We start from the raw sequence: 17,558 nt of genomic DNA on the forward strand, positions 1-17,558 counted from the left end.
ATGTATACATTTTATTTTGCTTGATATAACAACTTTTTGTTTCAGCAGCAAGTAAGGACAAAGGAAAAAAAAAAAAAGCGTTTGTCCTCCAAAGGACATGTCCCCCAGAAGACAAATTTACTTAATCTCAATTTCCTTTACAGGAGCTAAGCAGTGATCCTATATCTGTATTTTTAATACTAATGAAGTATTTCTTTTTATAGTAGAAGGATTGTAATGACAAATTTATTTTGCTTATTTACATTCGCTGCTTATCCATATACAGATACTGTAATGCTCTATATGTTTGTTGTAGGTGTGTGTAGTATGAAAGAAGTTGTAGACTTTCCTTTTGTGACAGACCTGATAATTATTGCAATACTTTCTTTTATTATTTTGAGCTTAGTATCATTTTTGGTACCATGATTTTTTTTTTCTATCTGCTTTTAAAACATGTAGAAGTACTCTAAACCAATGTGTTTTCTTTTCACACACACCCCCATCACCAAAGATGGAAGAAACATGCAAATTTGCTTCAAAACCAGACCCAACCTTATTTTGCAGCCCACGTTCGTAATCACAACCCCCTTCCAAGGTTCTCATCAGAAGGAAAGGACCAAAGCTGATCAGACTCCCAGGAGCCTCCCTATTTCATCAGTGAACTCCCTCCCTGTTCTCTGATCCAATAGCTAGTCAGCTATTCAGCTAGTCAGCAGGAAGATGTTAAACAATTTTCCATCCTTTTTTCACAAGTGCAAACACAATCTATTAAAACCTTTTTATTAAAACAAAAAAAGGGGGATATGAGACATTGTTTATTTGGGCTAATACATATTCAGGAAACACTCTATACTTTATTATTATATACTTTAAATTTTTTAACATTAAATGCAGAAAGGTTTACTCCTAATGAAAGACATGAAGGAGTCAGGAAACCATTACCCAGCCCCATTGGTAACTTGGGGGCCAGGCTATGCTGTTATGCTTACTCCTACAGGAATGCTTTAGGTACCAGCACGGTGTGTGCAGCCAGCCAAAGATGTCACCAGGGCCTGGAGAATCCCCAATTTCAAGATGACCTATCCCCAATTTCCAGATGAGTCCAGCTGGGACTACAGGAGCAGCCAAGGAACAGACGGCCAGCCAAGAGACCCCAGCAGGAAGATCATTCCATAACCTGGGGAGATCTGAAGGCGCTGACACTCTAACACTCCACAATGATTGTGATTCAAATGTAAAATTGTTGTAAAATGTAAAACTGTGACTTGCTCTAACATTCCACAATGATTGTGATTCAAATGTAAACTTGTTAAGCAAAGCTGAGTATGTTTCACTGGCAGCCTCCCTAGTAGTAATCCTAGCACTGGTGGTGGACAACTCTAGACAATTTGCACAAATACAACAAGATGTAAACTTTAGTGGATGTTGGAATTGGCTTACAGAATGGCTAGCAAACTTTGCATGGCTTAGACAGACTTTTGGGTATAAGATTTTTGGGATAGTTATTCTAATCATTATCTGTTGTTTTATTCAATGTATCCCCTTGTTGTGTCAAACGATGCATTTGCTGACCCCAAAACATCAGCCTGGTACTCTTTCACTCAGCCTCTTTCACAAGGCTTAGACTTGCTACACAAGTACTAATACACAAGAATTGAGTACTACAGGGGTACTACCTTCCCCCCAAAAAACTAAAACAAAAAAAGGGGGGATGAAGGAAATAATCAGGGGACCTTACCCAGACCTTACCCTTTGTGCTTACACAGTGAGCACGCTCACCCCCTCGGGGCACACTTCGGGGTGACGCCTGGGTCACAGGGCAGACTGGGTGAGGTCTGAGTCAGGAAGCAGACTAGGTGATGCCCGAGCTCTGGGTGAGTCTGGAAGCAGTCTGGGTGATGCCTGAGTTCAGAAGCAGACTGAGTAAACAGGCTGAATCCACAAAGAGCCAAATCCCTTGAGGAACTTGCATTGTTCCCCAACTGACTAGGCTAGAATGTAGCTGAGGAACAGTGTGTACCTAATGAACTTTGTACTGGGCTGAGAGTGAATAAAAGAAGGTGAGGAGGCTGGCTGTGTGAGTGAGTGCAACTCCCTTGAGTGAGTGCTCTCTCCCTGAAGCTCACCAGTCTGTCTTGCTCCCTTCATGAACCCTAAACATGTGAGTGTGTCTTGGTTGCTTCATTGCTTCAATGGTTGAAATGACGTTTTGTGACAGGAATAGTGGGGAAAGCATGGTCTTTTGCAGAATTCCAAAGGCCATTTAATCCATCTGGATCAATCAAAATTCTGGATCAATCAAAGATCAGTCAGAGTTCCAAAGGCCATTTAATCCATCCTGTGGGTTCTAGAGCCCCCACTCCCATGGAGGCTCTCTGTTGCAATAACTTTAAACCCCATCAGGGAATAATCTGTCGTATCATGACAAGGTAACTATCTGAAATTTCCCCACTGATGGAACAACATCCTGACCAGCAGCAAATTCCAAATCTAATGTATGCTCTGCAACATGAGTGGGGCTAGATATAAATGCAGACAGCCCCATTGTTGTCATGATGGCCATGGTCAGTGAAGTTTCCCAAGAAAATACGAAGGTTGACAGAAACCCAACACACCAGAGAACACCTCCATCAGCTCAGGCAGGAAGACTGCTGGGCAGTAAAGTTGGCAATACACCAACAGAATCTCCAATCTGGACAACACTCAAAATTAGAAAATTGTTGGACTGGTCACCTCAGGAGGAGATGTTAATATGATATATCACTGCAACCCTGACACTTAGCCCAGTGGTGTAGCTAGCAGGGTGTAAAACGCTAAGTCTTCCACGGTGCCTGACCATGCTGTGTAAGCGGCCCCTTCCTCTCACCACTGGAGCCAGTTGGGATGGCACAGTCAGGTGCTGTGAAAGACTTAGGGCCCAATCCTATCCAATTTTCTAGTGCTGGTGCAGCCGTATCATTGGGGCGTGTGCTGCATCCTATGGTGGTGGGGCAGTCACAGAAGCCTCCTCAAGGTATGGAAACATTTGTTCCCTTACTTCAAGGCTGCGTTGCACTGGTGCTGGAAAGTTGAATATGATTGGGTCCTTAGTGTTTTGCTGCTGGCTTAGCCTTCAGTTAGTGCTGTGCCAGGAAACTTGTCAGACAAAGCAAGGAGAGGTTAACCTACCTACCTCATCAGTTCCCTGTCACATATGTTGGGTTAACATGCTCTTCAGGATCATCAAGTCCTGGATGTCTGTGGTCTTACCATGATATGACCTCATATTAACCAGTAGCATCTTCAAACCAGAGAGAATGTTACCATGGAAAATGGGGACATGGTGGTAACACTGGGATACTCTGAACTGTGGCAGGTTCCCTTTTGGCTTTTCGCCCTTCTATTTTGTCAATCTTTTCTTTGGGGAAAGCTGCTTCTCTCCAAAAGCCAAAAGGGTCTGGCTGGACACATAAACAAGTCAGAATTAAAAGCAAGTAGTCCCTTGTTTCTGTTTCTTGGAATGAATTGAACAAATAGGATTAGATAGAAGAGTAAGGGTAGCACTCTGTGTCTGGTCTTGGATTGCACTGTCTCCAGCATCCCTCAGAATATGAACCTGGAAAATCACTGCTCCTGACCCCATAATGAACAAACCTAGTTAATAGGAAGAGCCTGCCTCCCCAGGATTGAGCTCCAGCCATGACAGGAAAGGGCTGACAAAAGCAAAACATGTGGAGTTCTGGCCTGGGCTGAGATGAATGCAGCTGGAAGTAGAATGGGAAGAGTGAAAAGCAGTCATGGAGAGGGAGGACAAGTGGCTTGTAGCTGAAAGACAGACTTGCCCTTCTAATACTGAAAACCAGCCAGGGAAACCCATTCCCAGGTTCTCAGAAAGCAACATCTGACTATCCGACAGCAACATTCCCCAATCAGTAGATAACAGGAGTGATTTCCCTGCAACCACTCTATCCACCCAAATCAGCCCTGCTCCCACCAGAGCTGAGGGGATAGAGTCCTCACCCTCATAAAGAGTGACCTCCTTTTATGTTGCCCCATTCGGTGGTGACCTGCCGCTCACAGTGGGATCTTCGCAAAATACACTTCCCCACCCTAGAAGTGACTGGGAAACCAGACGGATGTTCAAAGTCCCTCATAGGGCAATGCTGTCTGCTGGATGTTGCTGTTCTTCACCCTTCTGACTGCTCATCTCTCAGCGATGGGCTGAACATAAGTGGACATGAGACGCAAAATCCCTCCCTTGGTGTTTTTACAGCAAACCCTCCTGCTGCTCCTGTGCTTCCTCTCATCAACAGCCCCAATACCGCTCCTTCCATTTCTCCCAGGTTGCTATAGGCTGTTCCCCTTCATCCCTATTGGAGCCAGACGATCGTCAGGCAGACACCTACCTGTGTTATGTGTGAGGACAATGACATAATTGTCAACTTCAGCCACTGGTGGATTCCACTTCAGCAGGGCTTCTGTTGGGGTGATGTCAGTGGCAGTCAAACTCTGTGGATTATCCATGGCTGCAAAAGATACAGAAAGACCAGGTAAAGGAGTAATCATTCCTTTGTTTCAGCCATTTGCCAAGAAAAAGAAATAACAACAAGCCTAAGAACAGCTTAGGGCGTAATCCAGCCCTTCACTTGGGTTGTAAGGCATGTTTGTGCCTCCTTGGGAGGAAGCAGGATTGGTGCTCAGAGGAACGTTGGCCTGTGGAGGCTGATGCAAGCATCCATGCTGGCTTCCTCCATAAGACTTGGGCCGATGCAAGGCTCTGGGGTGGGTGGGAGGAAGGTGGGAGGGAGGCATTCTTGGGTGGGGGGAGTGCAGGCAGTGGGTGGCCCCGAGGCGGGCAGGAGGGGAGTGGGAGGCGGGGCTGGGATCCGGCAGTTATGCTGGATCCCAACCCCCGTTCCTAGGGAGAATGGAGCGGCTTCAAGCCACTCCGCTCTCCTCTGACTTGTGCCACCTGAGGAGGTTTTGCAAGTCCAAGGAGACCCATTGGTCCAAAGGTGCCTTACCCAGGGGTAAGGGGAAAAGTTTCCCCTTGGGCCCCTATCCTGCACTGGATATAGAGCAAGCCTCTTGGCTTGCCTGTTCCAGCGCAGGATAGGATTGCACATTTAAATGAATAGGAAAGTTCAACAATCATGAAGTGAAAACGTAGCAGAAAACCTAAAAGCATTCAACAGTATTCATTCATGTTTCAAATCAGGTTGAGAAGCATGTACCCAAAACATAGTTCACTATCTATGAAAAGAGCTAACCCCCCATTCCTGAACACTGCAGTCCAAATCTCAATTCCCTTTCTCCCTAGTTGCTTTTAAAAGAACAGAAACAAAACATGCAAAGGCAATGTTTATGCGTTTAAAGCAATGTGTCGGTCCTCAACCACGATGCTGCAGGAGGACATGTCAATGGGACTGCAGTGTTAACTGTCACCAGTCATTTATCCTTCTCCATCATAGCTCCCTCTGCATCAACATGTAGACTCATGGCCCTTCTGTATACCCCAAAGAAGCACTTCATACCTGTATACATGATTTGGGAGATAGGCTCACTTTCCTCTCTGCCCCGTACACTCTTCAAGCTGATCTCATATTCAGTGGCTGGCTGCAGGTGGCTGAGCATATATTCAGTGACACCTTTGGCAATCACAATGCTGTCTATTCGTCCTGTGTAAAGATCAAGAAAATGGCCCCATTACCACTTAGCAAACCTAGGGTGCAATCCTAACCCCTTATGTCAGTGCTTTCCAGCAATGGCATAGTGGTGCCAATGGGACATGTGCTGCATCCTGCATTTGGATGTCACTCACGGAGGCCTCTTCAAAGTAAGGAAATGTTTGTTCCCTTACCTCAGAGCTGCATTGCCCTTATGTCAGTGCTGGAAAGCACTGACATAAGGGGTTAGGATTGTGCCTCTAGTTGCTTTTAAAACAGTCTGGCAAAAGTTGGGTATTGGCAAGGTCTTGGTTACAATGGAAATATCTGAGACATAAGAACATAAGAACAGCCCCACTTGATCAGACCACAGTCCCATGTAGTCCAGCTTCCTGTATCTCACAGCGGCCCACCAAATGCCCCAGGGAGCACACCAGATAACAAGAGACCTCATCCTGGTGCCCTCCCTTGCATCTGGCCTTCTGACATAACCCATTTCTAGAATCACATCACATTCTGTGAGTGCTTTCTTCTCTTAATTGTCCAAATGGCCACTTGAAACAATTAGGGAACTCCCCTAAGTACTCTGAAGTTTTATATTAAGAGGCTAAACTAGAAGAGGAACAAGATTAGGAAATATGTATTGACTGATTAGATATACTGATATACAATTGCCTGCACCCTCCAATGGTGTGTTTTTGTGTTGTATATTGAGTTTGTGTTATGTGCTTGTTTATATTTGTTGTTTGGGTTTTTTTTGGAAAACAATAAAAAAATTTAAAAAAAGTTCTTTGAAGTTTTCAGGAAAGATGTGTACCTTGACAAAGAGATGGCTCAATGCTACATATGCTTGAGATACTCACTCTGGGGCCAACTCCAGTGAGACTGGACTCAGGATTGACCTCCACCCCATTCTGCAGGGCTTAAAGCCAGAGAATATAGTGGGACAAAAGAAATGCATACATATTCCATGGACAACGATGAGCTCCTTAAACATTGTTTACAGCACAGTCCAAGATAACAAGCAGTGAGAAAAAGTAGTAATACTTAATAGAAAGAAAGTTCAATAGCCCTAGCATGGCTTTCTTTGATACCAGCAAAAAGAATATGTTGGGATGGAAAAAGATCCATACTAAAAACGATCATGAAATATTATGCCACAGAGAATATTATGAATACTATGCAAAGTAGATGGTCAGATTGCTAGATAGGTTAGATGGTTAGATAGGGCTACTCAGCATTCTGCCAGAAAGCGTTTTATAGCACTTTTTCAGTAGTAGCTGGGAGCAGAACATGTGTTCCGCTGCCTGGCCAGCCCAGATAGGATTGGGCCACAGGTTTTAGAACTCAATCAACATTATACCACCAATGTAGAGATAGTAGAAAAATCAGAAGACATTTTTACCTTTTACTTCCTATCTCTCTATGTGTTTTCAGTAAAAAATACTCTCATGTACTCAAGTGTTCTATATGAGCATAATGCTATAATTTTCCAAAACCCATCCATAAGTCAAAGGGCGCAATCCAAATGTGCCCTTGGGCAGATGCAAGTATCTTGCACCGCACCAGAAGGGTCGCAAATGTGCCGTAAGGCACGTTTGCACCTCCTCAAGAGGAAGCCGGGCTGGCTCTCCGAGAAGTACTAGCCTGCAGAGGCTGACAGAAACCTCCGTGCTGGCTTCTTCCTCGACACTTTTGTCGGCCTGCCTGGGCCGGCACAAGGAGAAAAGGTAGGCGGGGAGGAGGCGGAGGAGGTGGGAGGGAGGCGTTCCTGGGCGGGGGGAGGGTGGGCAGTGGGGCTGGGATCAGGCAATTATGCCAGATCCCAACCCCCGTTCCCAGGGAGAATGGAATGGCTTCAAGCTGCTCTGCTCTCCTCAGACTTGCGCCACTGAGGAGACCCATAGGGGCCAGCGGTCCTTACCCAGGGGTAAGGGAAAAAGTTTCCCCTTGCCTCTGCCTAAGCTGCTTATGGGCAGAATCCTGCGCTGGATACAGCACAAGCCTCTTGGCTTGCCTCTTGGCGCAGGATAGGATTGTGCCCAAACTCTATAATGTCAGTGATCTGAGAGGAGTAGGTATAAAGCGACAGTTGAGGGGAGGGAACCCCTGCACCCAGTGAGATTGGGAAGTCCTTCTGCTTGCCCAAAGATATCCCTCTCTCATCTCCTTAGTCACTAAATGGTAGCAGGTGATTAGAATTTAAACAAGCTATCAGATAAAAACTCCTGAGGGGTGTGTTTTTTGCCTGTGTGTATTTTGTTGGAACACATTAGACCCTGTGTAAACAGAAGCACTCGAAACATCTCAGGCAAATTATTGCCTTGACAACTTACATGTGGGAAACTTGGATCAATTAAGTAATAGCAGTACTTCCCAAAGCAACTGTAATGTGTAGGGCCTCCCCCTGTTTAGTTACAGAAGTGGTCTTGTAGTGAGGATGTTCTTCCCTGATGTTTAACCAAAATGTACCTTTCTCCAATTTTAAACTCCTTTATGTACCATCTGTTGAAGCCCAAGACTTCTCAGTCACAAACCTCTGGGTTACAGAAGAGTTACCTTGAGCAGATTTGTAGGCTATTCTATAGTGGTCAAAAGATGCAGTTGGCGGAGCCCAGCAGACACTCACAGAATCTGTAGTCACATTATCAATGGTCAGGTTTCTCGGTGGATCAATCCCTGGATGAAGACAAGTACAACTCAGGCAAAAGTTGGCAAATAGTTGTGCACCAATTTCAGCTTCAGTTCCTGACCATAGTGATATGTATATCATCCCTTCTTATAGGAGTATTTCTCATGTTGTACACACTTACACTCTTTATACAATCCAAAATAAAGTACTACTTTATCTCCAGCAGTAGCACTTTATCATCAGCCTAATTTCCAATATTTCACAAATGAAAACAGACACTTGTGAATACATTTGAATACTTTTCTTCTCACACCAAGAGCAGTGCATGAGCCCTCCCCCACTTCATTACATGTTTCTAAAGCTTCTTCTCCACCTGCTGTTGCCATATTAATGTACTGGTGTTGAACTGGCTTCTGAAACAGAGTACAGTATGTTTGAACTTTAAGAATGTTCAGTAGAGTGTAGTTCTAGTTCAGTAGAGTGTGTCTAGTTACGCTGATTGTTAACAGCTGTGACTGAAGCATATCTGCTTACTATCTGGAGAGAGAGAGAGAGAGAGAGAGCGCAACATTTTTTTGAAAATTATTTTGGCACACATTTTAAGGTCAGATTTTGACTTTGTGTCTCTCATCCTCTGTTGTCTTTCCTTATTTCTCCCTTCTCTTTATGTGTGTTGTTCAGATTGAACATTTGTGAGCAGAACATTGTTAACTTTATGTTTGTACAGTGTCTTGTTATTTAGATAATTAACAGATAACAAATATTGTGATTATTTGTTCAAAAATTCCCTCCACCAAATCTCCTCAAAGGCAAACAGAGCCAATGATTAATAAGAAACCAGTGCTAGAAGATAGGATTGGCGCCTCGTAAATAGGGACAGTTGGCACATATGTTGGCAGTTGGCACCAGTGTGGTAGGCACCAGTGTGGTAGGCACCAGTGTGGCACCAGTGGCACTGTGGACAGTTGGCACCAGTGTGGTAGGCACTGTAGGGAATACAAAAGCTACACAATTCATCTCTAAGGAATTTATGGTGTAAACTTACAATATTATTTTACAATACTTTGATTGTTGTGTTGATCTCTCAGAGAATCCAGAGAATTGTCTAATAGTGAGGGTGTTAAGAATTCTCAGTTACTCCGTTAGAGACCTCAAGACCTACTGACAAAGCTAAACTTCCCCAGGAGTGTACAAGTTAAACCAGTTTAAAACTGTGAAGTGGATACAGCCTGAGTCTGAAAGGAAGTTGTTTTGGGGCTGCTGTCTTGAATTCACACAGACAGGGACTTCAACTCTCTTAAAAACTTTGGTTTGTCTCCAGCCTAAAATAAGCTATGGAGATCTTTTCTGGATAAGTGAATTAGATGAAAGAAGTATATGTGGATGGAGCTATATGTTATATGAAACTTGGGGTTCCTTCCCAGAATAGCAGCCCTTGTGATGAGTTTCCTCCCTCTCTCTCTCTAACTTAGTACAATTTAGACATCTTTATACAATCTTCCCAGCTCCCCTGATCACAAAATTGGTTCCTGTTGGCAAGGGTGGGAAACATCTCAGTTTAATGCAGTGGTATTCAGACTGGGGCATCACGATGCCCCAGCCTGAGGGCTCTGGCCTCTGCCCCCTTAAGGGGATGCAGGGACTGGGATGTACTCACCAGTCCCTGCAGCAGCCTTTTTGGGCTGTGGGGAGCACTGCGCAAGCGCCTGCTCCCCAGCAGGTTTGAAGTGAAAGTAGAGCAACTGCGCTCCACTTCTGGTTTTGCGGAAGTGGAGCGTGATAGCTCTACTTTCACTTCAAACCAGCTGGGGAGCCTGCAGGCACTCCCCTTTTGGGCTCCCCGCACCCCCAGGAGGACACTGCAGGGACTGGTGAGTGCATCCCAGTCCCTGCAGCCTCCCTGAGTGGCGCAATCCTGGGGATTGTGTTACTGCCTTCCCCCTGCCCCCGCTGCTTCCCTCCCCTCCCCTCCCTTGCAAGAACTTACTGCTTTTTTCAAACTCCCAGAGAGTTTGAAAACCACAGGTTTAATGACATCAGGACACAGGATTTCATTCAGCATTTCAATCAGATGCTATGGAAGGGGGAGATCAATACTGGTTTGCCCTTTTTGTCAGCAGTCTGCTTCTTACGGTATGTGAGGTGTGTGTATCATTCAGAAGAGAATATATAGCAAAGAAAAGTCTATTTTTCATGAGAAGATAATGATGGTGGGGTGGTAGCTTTTGACTTGCTACATTTAAACAATGTCATTTTTGCTCCTCTGATAGCTTATTTCTCTAGATCTCACTATCATTTTAAAAGAGTAATCTCCTGGTTGTCATTGATGAGGAGATCTTAAAATACGCACCAAGGCATAATTGTCTCTGTGTCTGCAGAGGACTTACAGCAATGGCTTTGCTCCATTTATCATAGTAATTGGCAAGCCAGTTAACATAATTATGTATTTCATTCCTCATTTGAGGTGCTGATTTTGATGCCACAAGAGGATGATGATTAGGGGAAACAAGTGGGACTTGGAACAAAATGCTGCATTGTATTCTCAGCCCCCAAGAGGAGCTTCTGTTCAGGACTTCAGCCTGCATGAAACAGAAAACTTGTACAGCTGTTCAGACCTCTTTGGGGGAGACAGAAAATGGGGCTGGGGGAGAGAGAAAAATGACACCTTTTTTCTTTCCTATTCCCTTAAGGTCTCCTCCTATGTGCTATATAGTGTAAGTGGGTTAGGTTTGGGGTTGGTTGCCAGCCCCAAACCACAGCATTTTCTTGCTATAGTGCAGGATGAGTTGGTTCTGGATAGTTCTGAAGAGTGGGAAAGGAAAAGCCATTCTCTTCCCTTTCCTTTCTCCGGAATCATCTCTGTATAGCACAGGGAGGGGAGTTTTGCTGCAGTACTTGCGCAATCACTCAGAAACTGGGTGGAGCAGGTGTGCATTTACAGGGGAAGCTGAGTGTATGACATTGGTGTATGACAGGTGAGGTTCCATTTCCTCTGCCTCCCCTGAATACATGTTCCTGCCTATCAGATCACATTTTCCCCAACCCTAATCGCCTCACTCCAGGATACTCATAGCCCAATCCTATACTTCCCAGAGGAACAGCGGTACCCAGATGGTGACTGCTGCATCCTGTAGGTGCTGGGAAGCTGCCAGAGGTCTCCTCAGGGAAAGGGGATTTTCATCCCCTTCCTTCAAGGAAAGCTCCAGGTCCTGCAATGGGGCTTCTCAAGTCTGTGATGGCTATTTTGCTGGTGTAAACAAGGGAATCTCTTTGTCGGGCTTTTCAGCCTGACACAGAGGATAGGATCCCGTGGAGCAGGGCTCTGCAAGTTCCAGCCCCCTCCTGGACCAGTTCCACCACAGCACTGAAGTGCCTCTCCCATTGCATTCAAGAGAAACAACAGATGACAGAGCCCCACAGCCCCTTCTTTTATGTTCTCAGTGATGTTAGAATCCTGGTGGTTAGAGCTGCAGGTGTGGATTTCTGCCTTCCTCCACTCCATTGCAAAGTACTTAACAAAACTGCTAGAGACTCCAGTCCATCTGTCCACCCCCCCCCCCCAACTGTAGAGGAGCCAAACCTAAATTCTTCAGCAGAACTCACTGATTAACTGACCCGTTTCAGGGCCTCTGGGGTTTGAACTAGAACAAGGTTTCTCAAACTGGGTTTCTCAATGTCCAGTGGGTCCTGGATTGGGCCAGTTGTGTAGCAGAGGGTGGGTCACAGGGATGCTGTGATCCCAGGCAGCACTCCGTGGGAGGCAGTAATGCTGCCCCTGCTGTGGCTGCTGGGGTCCTGCCCCCTTGCCTGCAGTGATCACTGCCCCATGCCCCTTCCAAACATGACCAGAGCTCTGCTCCAGTCACGTCCAGAGGGTGTTCTGAGGCTTGGAGATCACTTCTAGTTTTCTGGTGGAAACAGAAAGTGACATTTTAAGGCTTTTAGAAGGTCTTCTAAGGCCCAGTAAGGCCACATGTGGGAGGTCAGGAGGGCCTTGTAAATGAGGTAGCATTTTTGGTAGTCTGACCATAAGTGCAACTGCCTCTGATCTAGTTCTCATTGAGGTGGTAAATCTATGTCTGGGTTGTACCTAGTCCTGCACATAGAAAACTAAATGTCAAGGAGAAGGATATTAATCTTGCTTCCTGTCTGATATTCTAGTTTTCTGCACGCTGGGAATTGTTTTATATGAAGGAGTATTCAATTGTGGAAGCCGCATCTTGCATAGATGGGGAACAGCCCAGATACAAGTTTACTGCCTCAGAGGGAGCTAGGCCTCTGTTGTCGTCCCCCCAAGTACCCTTAATCTAAGAAAGATGATTGCAGCTTTTTGAAGGGAATTTCAGAACAAACATGTGCTGAGCAAATCTGGTGTTTTGGCTGCCATGTAGATTTTGGGCTTAACTGAGCATGAATATATAATTCCCTTGTACTGCGTTTGGAATCATTCACAGTCTCAAAGCAAAATTTGGCATCAAGACAATAGAAGGAAGGATATGGAGATTACTGTAGCACAGGCTCAGGAAAAATTAGCTAGATAGATAGAAAGAGCTTCAGGATGTATAATGCTGGCATAGAGTTTGATATGCTTATAAATGCAAAGGGTATATGAAGCTAACAAACCTTTTAATTCATTTTGTAGCCAAACTGAGGCCACAAGGGTTTGTGGGCGCAATCCTAACCCCTTATGTCAGTACTTCCCAGCACACGCCAATGGGACGTGTGCTGCATCCTGCAGTTGGGTATCATTCATGGAGGCCTCCTCAAAGTAAGGAAATGTTTGTTCCCTTACCTCAGAGCTGCATTGCCCTTAAGTCAGTGCTGGAAAGCATTGACATAAGGGGTTAGGATTGCACCTTAAGTTGTACATAGACCAGAACTGGAGGGCTCATATGTCTTAAGTCATGACGAAGAGTCAGACCTGCCTTTCCCATTCTGCTAACTCCAAAATCTCAATGTGCCCAGAGTTTTTGTGTGACTTCAGTCTGTACATGATTACATCCATGATGAAGTCAATTCAGGCCACAGCTGCAACGTCAGAGCCGGCTGTGAGCCCTTTGTCAAACCAGTCTTGTAGCACTGTGTTTCTTAAACTCCGGACAGAAGAGCACACTACTTTTCTGAATCAAAATTGGAAATAGACTTTACCCATAAGTTTTACGTTTGCAGCGTGCAAGTGTAAGAATCACCCTCCTTCAGAGATGAGGGAACCTTTGCATGAGTTAAGCATGAGTCACTGTTCTGGGTATGTTTCCTGATTGGAAGCCAGAAATCTCAGACCAGTTTCTCATGCAGAGAGCAGACTATTTTTGTCAAGTTTCTGCATTCAGAGTGGCTGAATGTTCCAATCACACCAAATTCGGAAATAGGGCAGAAGTACATTTTTTCAGCTGAGGATAATTGGAAGGAAAAATGGGGCAGAGCTGAGAAACATTCAGAGATGGAGCAGGCATGATTGGGATTCTCGACTTGTAGAAACATTTACTTAATGTATTGCTTGCCATACATTAGCAATTGTCACAGTACACAATCTGTGAACTACTGAACTAGATAGGGCTTTAGCTTCTAATTGTTCTGTGCTTTCCTGTAGACTCCCTACTGTTACCTGTTGTGATGGAGCCCATGATGGGCTCAGAGCTGACAAGGCCATGCACTGCCACTAAGGACACAATGTATTCTGTGGATGGCTGTAGGCCAGACAAGGCAGCATGTCTCTTGGTGGGGTCCAGCATCACTTGCTTGGTGTCTTCTTTGTCTTTGGGAGTGTAGTTCAGTATCAACTTATCTGCTGGAGGGGAGGGATCACTCCAAGTAATGGTCACACTGGAGGAAGTCACATGAGAAAAGTGAAGCTGCGTGATTGGTCGGAACCCTGAAAACAAGAATGCAGTCTAAGAGGCATACACACAGTATTAAGCCCATCATTAGCAGAGGGACTTAAAACAGGAAATGAACCAAAAGAGTTCCATATTTTTAGATTGTGAGCCCTTTTGGGACAGGGAACCATTAGTTATTTGATTTTTCTCTGTAAACCGTTTTGTTGAAAAGCGGTATATAAATACTGTTGTTGTTATTGTTATTATTGTTGTTGTTGTTATTATTAACAATTATTATTATTGTTTAATAAAATTATGATTAAATAATAATAATAATAATAATAATAATAATAATAATAATAATAATAATAATAATAATAATAATAATATTTTGTTGTTGTTGTTGGGATCAATATTGGGATTGTGGCATATAGGGAGAGAGTTCAACTTTTTCCCTGGCACTGTTTTCCCACTGAAAATCATGCCCCCCCTCCCCAAGCAACAACAGCACAAGAAATTTTAATCAAGGTTCTCCACACACTGGCAATCCTGGTCCCTGAACCTCCTGGGGCCAGAACCTCAGAATGCTGCCCCCCCACTGGTTACTCCCCTTGCCCTCCAGCCCTCTGGAGGGCCATTAAACAACACTTCTGGTTTTTGTTGTACAATCAGAATTGATGTTTAAAGGCCCTCTGAAGAGTAGCTGAGGAAGGTGGCAGTGGTGGCAGGGGGGGCATGGATGGCCCCCTGGAGGTGTGGCATTTGCCCCCCTTGACTCCCTACGATATACCAGTGCTCCCCTATCATGCTTAGTATGGCCCTTAGCCAAATCAGCCAGCAGACAGTAGCACCAGACTCTTGAATAACCCAAGATGACCCTCAGTACATGACTAACATAACCTGATTTTCAGTACCTGTAAAAGCATCCACTGTCTTCTCAAGGCTCTGCTGACGGCCTCTTTCAGCAATGACAGAGATAGTGTACTCTGTCCCAGGCTCTAAGTCTGACAGCGTAAGCTCAGACTTATCTTTGGAAACTGTAACTTCAGATGCCATTCCTGAAGCAGGGATGAAGATGACCCGATAGTGATCAATGGGTCCCTTAGCTTTGGTCCAGGACACTGAGATTGATGTTTCTGTTGAAGCTGTCACAATAAGGTCACGAGGGCTGTCGAGCTCTATGGCAGGAGAAGAAGAAAAACATGAACGATAATTGGCCAACATGGTTGGAATGGATGTGTCTGAGTAGAAAATTGTAATCATAGAAACAGACCTCAAGGAGCATTGGATTCTTCTTGAAGCAGTCTTCCTTCAGGAAGAGATTTCAAGAGGGCCTTCCTTTGAAAAGTGTCCCTGGCATGTAAACTTGTCCTGAGGAGCAGGACAGGTCTACTTCTGGTATGTATGGAGATGCCACCCACTGCCACCAGCAGAGATGTCTAGAGTTGCCAGCCTGTACCTGGAAGATCCTAGGTCCATCTGTAGTCATGACAGAGTCAGTTGCTGCGCCTCTTTCTCACTACCAGGGCTGGCCAAAGATATTTTGGCAACTGGTGAAGAAAAACCAAACAGAACGCCCTCCTTGACAGTAAGTAATAAAGTAAATAAGAGACCAACTGTAATCCTTTATTGGTTGACCTTGTCCACTCAGGGGCATATCTTGGGTGTGGCTAGACACCTTGAGTATGACAGGTGCCCTGGGCACATGGGGGCAGGCGGGTGTTGGCTTACAAGGCAATGAGCGGCAGTCAGGGTACCCCCTGTCCACAGTGCTCCAGGTAGCTCCTGGTGTCTCTGTGGGGGCCCCCTGGTAGCTTCACATCCCCCATTCCTTCTCCCAAGGGGGCTCTAGTGCAAGGCATTTGGTATGCCACTGCTTCAGATAGCCCCTTTGTTCTGCCTACTGGTATGCCATCCCCGCCAGCTCTTGCTGAGCAAAGCTTGAACTAGATTGAGATGACAGGGCTTGGTGCAAACCCACCTGCATGTGCAGTAAGTGGCCTGTGCCACAATGAAAACATCATTGGCTTGAGGCACATATGATCTGTTCATGCTTGGACAGGCCACTGGTTAGTCCTAGGCAGAGATGAGTCTCAAACTGGATGAACTGGGCTCTTTTGTCTTCTCCAGCAGCCTTCCTTCCCCTTAACCAGTGCTTAAGGAGCTAACCTCTTTACTGATACTGGTGCACACTCTGAGTAGTCACACAAAGAAAATATGAAAAAGATGTGGATTTTGGGAGCTCTGATTGAGCAGCAAGGTCTGAAGTCTTGGAATCAGTACCCAGAACTCTTAAGTCTGTCTTTGCAGCTGTGATTGCTATACAAATAGCACATAAAGGCAAAAGCTGTGAGATTTTGCATTGAAATATCAGCTGTAAATACTCCCCCTTGTGCAAAATGCTAGTTTGCTATATGCCTATACAAAGTGGCCGACCTTCTCATTTAGGATAATGTTGGCATAATCTCTTTAACCCTATTCTCCCCAAAGTGTGCAGCAAACAGATACTTTGACAGAGCCCCCCCCCCAATGCCAAGTGGCTCACTTGAACAATAGGATTCTCTCTAACGGCTTTTATTGAAAGCTCTCTCCCGTGTGATTCACAACACTGATTTGGAGAGAGTTCTCCCATTAGAATCAGAGCACATTAAGCATCTCACCCAGGAGCAATGTATTAGGCAAGAACACTTAGAAAGCCTATGTTGCTGTTCACACCAAAGGAAAAAAGGGCTAAAAGGACCCTTATTGATAAACCAGTGAGCAGAGGCAACACTAGAAACATTCAAATCCTTGCTCAGTTCAAAACAGGGACCCTAACTAAACTAAACTAAACTCTTATCTCTCCCTAAGAAATAAGGGAAGCCCATGACTACAGCAATTTTACCTGATTCTGCTTTGAATCAGGATATTTCAAATGTTTTCAGAGAAAGATATTCCAAACTTTCCCTTTTGAGGTTTTCTCCATAATGCCTATATCAGACCTGTGCTCCAAAACTATGAAAAAACCTCACTGCTAATACAGGAGAGGGCAGGATATATTTTAATGAAATAAGTGGCACCTGTTTTATTATAAAACTTGTCTACCCATTACAAATGAGAGGGTTGAGTTGTGCAGTAAAATACACTTCTGGCTCCTTGGGATACTGTTTGGAGAACAGTGACTTATGTGGAGTTTGGCCATCGCTGCTGGAGAATATAGCAGAATGACACAACTGTGTAAGCTGCTCATTCTCTAAGGCCTCATCCAGACCTTGATGAAAACCCACAGGGTGAAATTTCATCCAGTATGTGTTCAATTTGGCAACATACTAATAAATGAATTAACTGAGATCATTTTGATTCATGGAAGTGAGCCAGTAAGTCAGTCCCAAGTTGAAGAGCAGAATGTAGAATGTCTGTATTTTCTTGAAAATCAGACTCAGGGCTGTGCCAGACATTCTCCAGAAGCAGTCTGCGGTAACATGAGTCATTTATGCGTCTTCTGTC

General features: G+C 44.9%; 1 protein-coding gene across 1 annotated transcript in view; it reads right to left on the reverse strand.

Annotated features, from left to right (window-relative positions):
- Nucleotides 1-17,558, reverse strand: part of TNR (tenascin R) — a 127,708-nt gene that overhangs the window by 34,657 nt on the left and 75,493 nt on the right. The window contains exons 9-13 of the mRNA XM_066623118.1: nt 14,987-15,250; nt 13,862-14,128; nt 8,184-8,303; nt 5,493-5,636; nt 4,365-4,484 (exon numbers count right to left, since the gene is read on the reverse strand). Of these exons, the coding sequence (XP_066479215.1) occupies nt 4,365-4,484; nt 5,493-5,636; nt 8,184-8,303; nt 13,862-14,128; nt 14,987-15,250 (915 nt within the window). The remainder of the gene's footprint in view (nt 1-4,364; nt 4,485-5,492; nt 5,637-8,183; nt 8,304-13,861; nt 14,129-14,986; nt 15,251-17,558) is intronic.

This window comes from Tiliqua scincoides, chromosome 4, assembly GCF_035046505.1.
Source record: "Tiliqua scincoides isolate rTilSci1 chromosome 4, rTilSci1.hap2, whole genome shotgun sequence".
NCBI classification, from domain to species: domain Eukaryota; kingdom Metazoa; phylum Chordata; class Lepidosauria; order Squamata; family Scincidae; genus Tiliqua; species Tiliqua scincoides.